This window comes from Lactuca serriola, chromosome 9 (genome assembly GCF_051521515.1).
Source record: "Lactuca serriola cultivar US96UC23 chromosome 9, Lser_US96UC23_V15, whole genome shotgun sequence".
NCBI classification, from domain to species: domain Eukaryota; kingdom Viridiplantae; phylum Streptophyta; class Magnoliopsida; order Asterales; family Asteraceae; genus Lactuca; species Lactuca serriola.
In genome coordinates this window covers 197,056,182-197,068,078 of record NC_136416.1, presented here as the reverse complement: position 1 = coordinate 197,068,078, position 11,897 = coordinate 197,056,182, and the positions used below count along the sequence as shown (strand labels likewise).

At 33.7% G+C, this 11,897-nt stretch overlaps 1 protein-coding gene across 1 annotated transcript; it reads left to right on the top strand.

Annotated features, from left to right (window-relative positions):
• Positions 1–7,010: 7,010 nt before the first annotated feature.
• On the top strand, positions 7,011–9,295 carry LOC145073848 (uncharacterized). The gene is made up of 5 exons (XM_079020328.1): positions 7,011–7,294; positions 8,237–8,416; positions 8,505–8,574; positions 8,673–8,767; positions 8,880–9,295. Exons 1-4 carry the CDS (start codon positions 7,121–7,123, stop codon positions 8,756–8,758), a joined length of 510 nt encoding a protein of 169 aa, XP_078876454.1. The 5' UTR covers positions 7,011–7,120; the 3' UTR covers positions 8,759–8,767; positions 8,880–9,295.
• Positions 9,296–11,897: the final 2,602 nt, after the last annotated feature.

Sequence of the window (11,897 nt, the reverse complement as noted above, 5' to 3'; positions counted from 1 at the left end):
GGCTTGAGTGAGCTTGAACTTTTCAAGCCTTCGAACTTGTGGGTTAGGGAGAATAATCAGAGGAAGTGGAGGTAATGAAGCATGATCTCTTGTTCCTCGATCAAATCGTGGAATATCATCTTCATGTGGAAAGCTTGTTCCACGGGATTTGGGAATACCATAGTTGTCATACTTTGACATCTACAAAATGGGAGAAAAATTAAATTCAAGTTAGTTGATTGATTTAGTCCTTAATAAATCACCCAAACGAGATATTAAGGCTAGGACCCAACACAATACTCTACAACTTAGAAAAGGGATGTCGTAATCTAGTTGCAGAATATTTGAAGGTAAGTGAATGACGTTTCACTAATTTTCACCATGAAAAACGAAAAGAAATTTAAGTTTTAAATCTATTGAAAATCCCTAGATCTTTTGAGATTCATTGAACTTTTCAATGGCATGTCTAAATCTCGATATGCCCCTCTAGTTTGTGACTAGGATACCGAGGATCACAAAGCGGGTGTGAATAACCATGCAAACTTACATGGTGCCCCCACATGTTACAGTCACCTATTCGATGTGCCGGTTAACCACACACACTCCACCGAACTATGAAAAACACTGAGTCACCCTTTGCTACCTTTGCTTAGAACCATTTAGTGTGACGGTTAACCACACACGCTCCACTAACGTCTTCGCAAGGGCACAAAGTGTAATTTCATGGGATTGCATCAATTCACTTTTGCCTAAAGTAACTAAGATTGGGAATTTTATGAAAGCATTTAGTTACTTTTGTACTTCATTATACTTATAATGGAAGGTTTTTGTCCTATCCTACCCGTTCGGCTAACGACCCTCCACTAGTCAAGAGTGCGGTGGGTAAGAGTGGATACCCATTCAATCGCCATTTTATAGGCAATTTCCTTAAACACCCCTTATAGACCAGCTTCGTGAATGAGGCCTACTAACGGTAAGACTGACTTTTACTCATACATATATATATATATATATATATATATATATATATATATATATAATATTAGACCTTTAATGATATATATAGTATAGGGTGTATTTTACACTTTTAAAATACTAGGTGGTCTAATTTAATAAATTATACTTTTAATTTAATTAAATGTAAACCAAAAACTTTATGGATTTATTAAATCTCTTTTAATTACACATTTTAGTTAATTAATAAAACCATAAGGGTGTGATTTGAACTTTTCAACACTATACTAGAGTTTTAGAATTTAACATTTTTAAATGAAACTTTTAATCAACTTTTAAATTCCAAAACTTGAGGGCAAGTTTTGAAACATTTCAAAACATTAGGGTTTTAACTATTTAAATTTCAAAACCAAAACTTTTAAGTTCTAATTTAAACTATAAAACTTACATGGGCATAATTGAAACTTTTTCACAACACAAGGATCAAATAACAAATAATAGAAATTAAACAATTAATTTTGTCATTATCTATATTTTACCTAATTTCAATTTCTTGTAAGATAAGTTACCCAATTAATACAAATAATCAATCTTTAATCATATAAGGAAGTTATTATCTAATCAATTGGTAATTATCTTGTGTTTTGGCAAGGATAATCTTTTAGAAACATTAAAAATCGTATTTTATCTGTTTAAAACGAATATGGTAATTATCCTTAAGCAAAACAGCAAGTAAATCCGAAATTTCCTCTGTCTGATGCTCCGACTCGCCGAGTCACACATTGGAACTCGCCAAGTAGGGCAGACTTGCCGAGTCCATGTAGTGACTCACCGAGTCAGTTCGAATAGAAAGCCAGAATTCGATTTTCAGTAAATAATTCAACATAGCATCACATACAACAGAAACCAATCAAGGCTCTGATACCACTGATGGGTTTTAGACATAAGGACAATCATATGTGCTCATACAAACCCTAATGCTTGGATCTAGGTTTCTCTATTGTACATGCAATGTATCCAAGACTTACAATCTTAGATCTAACATATTATAAACTGAAATTAGGGTTTAGAGAATTACCTTTGATTTTTATGTAGCAATAACAATCTCAATTCCTCCTTGTAATGACTTTAGAAAGCTTAGAGTCACAATTGTCACTCCTATAATGGCTCACAAACACCAATAGCAAGAGGATGAAGAACAAGGAGAGAGGAGGCTGCCCAAAAACATCTAGAAACCCTAGAGGAACTCTTAACCACGTTTTTGGGGCTTAAGGGTACTATATATACATGTAGGCTATTAGGGTTTTCAACTAGGAAACCCTAATCTAACTGCTTAAGCCCTAAGCAGCACATGGACCCTTTTAATATAACCCTTGGACGATTTCTAATGGGTTTCCCCATGGAATTCGTCCAACCTATTATTCCAAGGTGATCCATAGCCCAAATGTAATTATCTTATAATTACAGTTTCAATCCCTTAAGTTTAATTAATCTCTTTTAGCCACAAAATTAATTATCAATTAATTATTGACTAATATTAATTAAACAATATGATTTCTCCTTTGATATATTATTCTCATAATATATTAATAAATCATAAATAATTTTCTCTCTCTCCATAATTCATCCTATCAAGTTGCTTTGGTGAAAGCAACCCAAAAGGACCATGCACCATCGGGTCAAGTACATACCAAAATAGTTATGGACTTAGACACTAATCCAACAGGTTTATGACTTGGGATTCATGTGTGGTAAAAGTTTTTGTATTGTGATGTTTATTTGTTGATGATAGGAGCGTCGATTAGGCTCTTCGAGCGGCGGAGGAAAGTGGATATCTACAAGACCGAAGTGTTGAGCAACTTGGGTGACGACGGTAGGGTCGATCGGTCATCGGGAGCTTTCCATTCATAGGTTGTGGGCATAGAGATTGTGTTGTTTATGTCTTTTGTAGGAGCGCGTTCGGAATGGATGCATTGTTGAGATTCGGGGGAGTTACACTCAGTTGTGACGAATCAGAGGAGGTGGATGAGACGCAAGGATAGATCCTTGGATCTCAAGTTATGAGTAGACCCGAGGCTGATTGGGCCATACATGAGTGTTCGTGTTTATTAGTGGATTGACTTTGTATGATATTTTGGGAGCTAAAGGACGCCTTATCTTGCCAGCACAAAGGGTTCACTTCAGGAAGAGGGAAGTTGGTTTCCGATACTTTAGATCATCAGGATAGACCTTTTAAAAAGGTTCGGTTGAGATTTACATCGCTTTTCATGTTTCGCAATGGCAGAAATGCATCATAGATGAGGAGGAAGTAGTATCATTTGATGACATTCTAGTTGATGAGCGCATGAATTATGTGGAGAGGCCCGTGGCCATTTTGGAGAGGAATGTGAAGGTTCTGTTGAACAAAGAGATACTTTTGGAAAAGGTACAGTGGGAGCATTAAAGAGGATCCGAGTGGACGTGGGAGCCGGAGGCAGAAATGCGGGAGCACTATCTAGGGTTGTTCACCGCAGCAGACTTCGAGAATGAAGTCTAGTTCAAGTGGGGGAGAATTATAATGCCCCAATTCTCAAAGTATTAATTTATGGTTTTAATTTTCATGGTTTCAAGGTCTACTCAACAAGTTGGTTGCCTTGACTCGTTAAGTAGCAGCGGGTTGGTCCACGTGTTTAAGTGACCAACTCGTCGAGTCCAAGAAGGGACTCGGCGAGTAGGAGCTGGAGGATAAAACGCTAACTTCCGGGGTTTTGCACCCTATTTAAAGGATCATAAGCCTCCTTCAGCTCCCTTACAGCCTCTTGACAGTTCAACAAACCCTAATCCGTGTGTGTGCTTCATCCTTGTGTGTTTCAAGCTTTAGGAGGTGGATCTTTGTAAGAAGAACTTGGAGAGCAAGTGGCTAGGAGCAAAGAGCGTGTGGGGATCTGATATCTACATCAGTTGGAATCTCTTGGAAGGTGGTGGAGTTTGTGACAATGATCCGAGAGTGGAGCTTATCACTTCAGCGCATCAAGTTGCGAGGTGAGTTATCCTCACTATACTCAAGGGTCTAAGGAACCAAGGCTGGCCCTTTGTTTTGTTATTGGGATTATTATTGTTGTGATATGTTAGTTTGGTGTCCTGGTAGATAGGATGGTTATATGCTAGTATGATTTGTTAGATCGGTATCCTGGCAGATCGGATGTGGTTATACTTAGTGACCTATAGTTGGTATGACTATCTGCATGCTAGTAGTTATGTCAGTTAGGTGGATCTATAGGACAACCTGTATTATTATGTGATTATCTGTATGTGCATTAGTTGTGTTATACGTCGACATATTTTATGGGATGGGTTGAGGTGAAACTGCTCTGTGCGGTAACCAGCAAACCCGGGAGCATTCCAGATACGAGCTGAGGGAGACTCGTACTGTGGGCTCGATGGCAATCCAGATGTGAGTTGTGGGCCTAGAAGGCAATCCAGACTCACACTTTGAGCCAAGGGTAATCCAGTCTATAAAGCTGTGGACCTAGTACATGTTGTAATTTGTATATGTGTTATGTGAAGTGTATCGGTATGTTGGCATTCCAACCCAATGGTTGAGGGCCTGGGGTATTCCATCCTGATGGATGATTGGACTCATAGTATGTTGTTTGTTATTGTATGTGTATTATGGTGTGTATGTTATTTTGGGGGTAACTCACTAAGCCTTCGATCTTACAATTTCAATTTATTGTTTCAGGTTCAGCGGATGACCGCGGAAATGCGAAGGCGTGACCGTATAATTCCTCGATTGATGTTTATGGTTTCTGGGAACTCTAATGTTTAAACTATTTTGGAAACAAATTGTAATAATAGAATGGTTTTAAATGATTTAAAAAGTTTTAAATTTGCTCGGATTTTATGGAAGTTACAAGTGGACCCACAGCCACGACGTCGACTTGGATACCCACGACGTGGCGTGATACTTATCGAACGCGTGTTTTTGAGGGACACCATAGCGTGGCAATGGATGGCCACGATGTGGCGACTGTTCGGGCCCAAGCCCATATATTTTTAGGGTTTCATCCATATTTAAGCATCTTAACCCCCATTTTAGGTCATCTTCTTCAGGCTCCATCCCTTCATCTTGAAACCCTAGCCCATGATAATTGCAGTGCACACACCACCTCGTTCCACATTTTTGTGATTACTCTGATGTTTCATGATGTATTTGGCATACTTTGTTCTATCTTGGTTTTATGATGATGTTTGGATTACAACTTTATCAATTTAAAAACAAAATTTTTGGTCTTAATTTTTGGGACGTTACATGAGTTTTGGGGGCATTTTCAAGAACTTCGAACTTACACTTGGAGAGGCGATTTTGGGAAGAACATATCATCATTAAGTGCTTTGGAAACATTATTTCTTTGATTTTGTAAGCTTGTTTAAAGGTTAAACTTATTGAATTTGTATTTCAATTCAACCATGTGTGACTAACTTCTCCTTCTCTGTCCGGATCTAGATTCGTAATTATTTTTGTTAGATTGTGATGTGAACTAGATTTCATGTTTATTATCTAGTAATCTTTGATTTGGTCTTCATTATGTACTTGATTTGTATTCTTTTCACTTGATCAATGAAATTAGGTTTGGAATCAAAAAAGTTATTTCAATTATGAATTTTAGTCTTTCAATTCATCTATTTTATGAAGTTCTATTTAATGTCAACAAAATCCTCCACTTTAATAATTGGTTGAATGTTATGTAAAAACATGGTCAAACATTAAGTCATATATATCTCTGGGATCGACTCTGTTTATTTTATACTATCTTTAATATATATATTATCAAGGACTTGTGTTTAAATTGTTATTATTTTTATCCTTTTATTTGTTGGTTTAACACCCAAACAATAACATTTAATTACTTCAAACAAAATGATCCATTCATTTAAAAACCAACATATTTCTCATGTCAAAAGATATATAAACACGCACATTTTTAATATTCACCTAATGATGTTGATCCTTAAAATTTTAAGTGAACAACTCTATAAATAATCATTGATTGTAACCCTAACAGAAAAATGAATGCCAAATTGTATATGCAGTAAATAAATAGAATGTGTACACCATTGATTTAATTAATAAAAACATCTCTCCAAATTTTTATGTGGACATAGCTTGGTTTCTCAGATCAAAGTGAATTTTATTAAATCTCCTTGCGTTATTTGTTAATCTTCTTAGATCAAAGTGAATTTTATTAAATCACCTTGCGTTATTTGTTAATCTTCTTAGCATCTTTATTATCGCGGTTGTGTGTTTATCGAAGTGCTTGAAGTCCCTCTTGTTATTCCCTAAGAATAGATATTCTAAATACGACATTTACTTTTTATAACTATATTCAAATAATGACTCAATAAATATGATTTTCAAAGTCAACATTACGTCCCTACATCCTAAAAAAGGATAAAAGAGATATAAGATGTATCCATGCTAGCAATTTAAATTCAAACTAAGAAATTCTTAATAATATTGCAAATATAATATGAAATACGGAAAATATGTTTTAAAATTAAAGTAAATTTGAAAACTCTTTGTTAATAATTATTTAAATATGATAAAATTTATAATTTAGTTTAATAATAGTTCATAAAATATAACGTTACATTTAACAATTTACTTAATTTTTTATTTGTATTATTTAATAAAATTTAACTTATTAGATAGTTTTATCAAATGGAAAAATTTAATATCTTTCTATTATTTTTTTTACATATCCTTCTATTATTTTTATACAATGACAAATATAATATAAATTTATTAATTTTATTAAACATAACAAGTGTCACATTCATAAATAACACCTATTTTTAAGTAAATATAGAAATATCAAATAATATACTTGTTAGGTTGTTTGTTATTACAAAATTTAACTTTTCAATCGTGGTTAATTTTGCCACGTTAAATACATTAACCATCAAAATATCTGGTTCAGTAGCCGCAGATATTTTCAGATTGCCTTCGTCCTTTCTGACGTGGCATACATCTGATGATAATGACACGTGTAAAAGCGTCGCCATGTGTGTATACTGTTGTTCCAGCGACCGCCTCCCTCCGTCGAACTTTTCCCCTCTCCGCCCCTAAAATCAGTATTACAATTTACAACCGAATCCTCTTCGGTGATTGTGTGAATTTCAAATTACCTTTACAAAATACACGAAAATGGAAGGTAGTCGCCGGCGTAATTCATCATCTCCGTCGATGTTAGCAGATCTAACCGCGACTCATGGCTGCGACAATGAATTGAGTCCGTCGAACTCCGACTTGACCTCGAACTCGTCTTTGACCGTTAATAATTGTAAAGGAAGGTTACATCAGATTGAAGATTCGGCGAAGGTAACTTCCGTTCTTCTATATCTGTTTAGTCTTGTTTTGATTGATTCACTTTTTTATATCGCTCAAATTGATTGTTCCGAGCTAGTAGTTATACGTTATCATCAACGGTGTGATTTACGTTTATGTTCCTTCTTTGACTCTTGATTTGAGATTTGTTGTTTTTGTTTCCTACCAGACCCTAACCAACCGGAGCTGGATTATTTGTTGTTTTTGTTAAATAGAGATCTTGAATTAATTGGTTGTTTGTGGTATTTGATCTGGAAAATATTGTGAATAAGGTGATTTGGTTGATGTGTTTAATGTGTGTAAGAACATAAACCATTGCTTCTATGTGCTACATGACATTAGTCCTGTACTTTCCACCTCTGAAAGAGCAAAAGCTCATTAGATCTGATAAAGGGAAGAAACTGAGAGATTGGCTGATAAATTTGAGATCTTGAGGGACTTCTGCTTCTTAAACAAGACTATGATTCTTTAAAGGGTGTGTCTATTGCTTGTGAAAGCAAACCTAATAGTTAGGTAACAAAATGCCCTACTAAGATTCACATTAGCTAAGTGAATATTACAATAACAAGAAACTACTCCATGACATATATCTTATATCTAAATCTTTTATCTGTTTATATTGTGGGTATTTCATCAGTTGTACTAATGATGTCAAAGAACCACTTTACTCCTAGAAAATGCAATTGGCATGTTGTCCCCTTGAAATGATCAACTACTCTTATCACATTTTACCAAACCTAGTTGATGTTCAAAAATAGTATACTACCCACTATGCTTTTGGAATAAACTTTATGTAACCTAGAAAGATAGTGCTGACGTGGCACAGGTTGTTGCCAGTGCCAGGTCATCCATTTCATATTGTCATATCTCTTCTTTTTTCGTCTACCATGCATAACATCAATACAGATTTATGATTAATGAATTGTTTTATAACAGGATTGTGTGACGACATGGACAGATGAAAAACATGATTTGTATCTTGATCATTTGGAATCATCATTTGTTGAGCAGTTGCATCGGTCTATAGGCGTACTTGCTTTTTGCTCAAATGATGACTCAAAGAGTCATTATTTATCTCGAAAGCTGGTTGCTAAAAATAGAAATACTTCAGCAAAGGTGAGTTAATTAACAACATAAGAAAACTCTACTTCCAATTTTCACTCATTATGTTAATCTATTACCCCTTCTATCTCTCTCTCTACAGTTAAAAATAATACAAGATTCCTACTCGGACAAAACTACCCTCAAGAGAAAAAGCCATCACACTCTTACAGGTAAACACCATGTTCTTTTCTTTGTATTATTTAATATACTTTTATTTAAAGTAGGATGCTATTTCTAGCATTCGTTAAACATCCACATTTTCTTGCAGAATTCTCAGACCAAAACTTTTCAGCTGAAGCTAGTGAGCAGACATGTAGAAAAAAGCAGTCAAAGACTATTTATTCACAAGTTTGAAGGAAAGAGGTAAACTTGATCTTTTTTCAACTATTTTTTAGGTTTATATTAATTAATGAAAAGGGAATAAAGTATAAATTATAAAGGTTATATTTGATTTTGTTGTCTTTTTTATCTTCAGATAGTAGCATTGAGAGATTTCAAATTCAAGATGTGAATACAAAACAACATAGAAATGTATTGGAACTTTCTTGAGGGAATTATAAGGTGAAGATCTTGTTGATGGATGAAACAGGTATATATAGTTATGTTAATCTTAAGGGAATATTTATTTTTCTATTTTTTAATTGGTGATAGGTGATTTGAATTTTAAAACTTATGTTATAATATGTTATGGGTAATTTATTGGTGATTTTAGTGTCATCAAGCATAGAATGTGATCTTAAGCTAAGCTTAAGTACAAGTTAGGAGGTAGAAATTTTACACTTGTTCTTAAAAACATTCTATTGTTGATGAGTTTCTTTAAAGAAAAGCATGCAACTTCTTCTTAAGATCCCAAAAAAAAAAATCACGTGATTGATGAACGATGTAGGAATATTTTATATAGTTGCCATGTTTAGAGCATTGATATTTTATAAGTTTGAATAAAACTACACTTGTTTGTATGTTTTCGTTTTAAAAAATTTCTCCTTCCTAATTTTGATGTTTGTGTTCCGCCCTTGGGTATACCCCATACTTGGGTATAAATATGAAGCAAATTACGATAACAAAATTATTACTTTAGATCTACAAGAATGAAGTTTTACTTGTAGAAAATTGAAATTCAATGGTTTATATTATGGTCAGACGATAATGACAATGAAATCCTCATGAAAGTGATACTACCTTAGGTAGAACCCTGGTTCTCCATAGAATGTTATCCATATGCATAATAGGAAACAATTCAACATATTGCTCGTCCATCTGGATGAGAAAATCCCGAAGAAATGATGATCATTAACCTATTGCACATGAAAAAAAATGTCAAGTTGGTCGACTTAAGTACCATAACCATATACTATCACAAAGAGAAAGTCCATTAAATAAACAATGCGACAAACTCCAAAGAAATAAGCATACTTGCCTTAACTATGCATCTTAGATACCACCAAAGATGTCAATTTTGGGAACATCAAGTACATAGCCATTCATAAATTCAAAAGTATATTCTTATATTTGATTTGAATGAAAAAGCCTTTGCAAAGTTATTCAATGATGAGATTGTTTTGACAATAAATAACTTGTATTTATTTATTTAATCAATAGGAACTTACATATAACATAAGTTTCTCAACATATTCCTTAAACATATATCACTTTATCCAACAATCTAGGTATAACATCTAACCTCCTGATCGATAGTAACCCACATGAAAGATTAGTCGTCGACACATTTTCACCCGATATGCAATTAAACCGACAAGTAGATACATATTCATGGATATTTGGAACGAATTGTATAAAATTAAATTAAATTTAGAGAAAAAAGTAAATTGCTACTGGAGGCATGTCTATTTCTTGGTTGAATTTGCAAGAAGTAGCTAGTCGATGCATTATATCTCATTCTATTCCCTACTTCCTCCTCCAACTTAAGATATATAATTGCATTGGAAATCGATTGAACAAGGGATATCTACTTCCTTTTTCGAGAGAAACTCGTCATCAACTCTCATCATTTCATTTAACAATTCATCATTGTAACTTAATCATTCTTTGATAATAAGAATGGTTAGATTGTTCTATCCCCGATGTGAGGACTTTCTTCTACCTTTCTTATGTGGTATTCAATGGTAATTCCTTTATAACTTGAACTCTTGCGCTTTCACACCATAATGTCATCCTCTCTGATCTTCAATTGATGAACCGTTTTTAAAAGCTTCCTTTTGAGGTCATACCTATCCTAAGTAAAAAAAAAAAGATGCATCGAAGGATATGAAAGTTTCATACCCTTGTTTAGGGATGACCCTGAGCACATGCAAGGTGTGCGACTACATAAGGCCTATGTCGTATTGTCAGGGCCCAAAATTTTAATCATTCACAGTTCCATCACTAATCTGTCGCTATGTTAGTCCGAAATTTTAGGATGCTAATTTTAATTTTTGCATAGGGTCTTTAAAGTCAACGCTATGTGTGCCCAACACCATCGGTTGCAAAACATGAACACCTCACAATTCATCATTGATTTGGTGTTCTTCTTCTTGTGTTCTTCTTGGTTTGGTGAGAACTCGGTCGCAAACAACTTGCAATTGTTTATGAGCACAACATTACAAAAACAAAAATACAAAAATACAAAAGAACAAAAACAAAGAAACTAAATACAAGTTTCGAAAAGGTTTGTGAATTTTGAAATTGTTGTAAACTTTTTGACCATGTATTAAAAAAATATACCATTATATAACACGTTTAACAAGTTAAAAATCATAAAATATCGTGAGTTTCGAAATTGTTTATACAAATTTCAGAAGTATTCCAAGTAACAACAAGAGTTTGAAAATTTGTTTTCAGCATAAACACAACTCAAGACCACTTTAGACCAAGGTTAACAAATATTTAGTATTTTTACACAAAACTAACAATATAATCGTAAAAACTAGATATAATACGATATTTGAAATTGTTGTTAAAGTTTACAAATTTCGAACTCTGTTTTCAAAGTATATAAACAATCCATGACCATTATATACCATGTTTACCTACTAAGCATTTATACACAACATTAACACTAAAAACGTAAACCCTAGATTCAATACACAATTTCAAAATTGCTCGAAATGATATTACCACACACACAAAAAAAACAACCAACATTTAAATGTTTAAAATTGAAAATATGACTTTTGAAATCTTTGTATGATATTTCGAAATTGTACAATAATAGCACAAAATGATACTAATAGCTTACTTTGTCTTTGTAACCATTCCAAATAAATCCGTCGTTAACAAATTGGACAATATTTAGAATAAATATGGGTTGCAAATAGTTTAGGAGTGATTGAATACTAAAAGGATAAAGAAAAATGTTCAATTTGGTGTATATCCCTTCATATTTTGTTACATGTGAAGGTCGTTGAATGATCAAATATGGTTGACAAATTTTTAAATAGTGATCAAATTCTAAAGACTACTAACCGAAGTATGGGTTTTTAATCTGCAAAGAAAT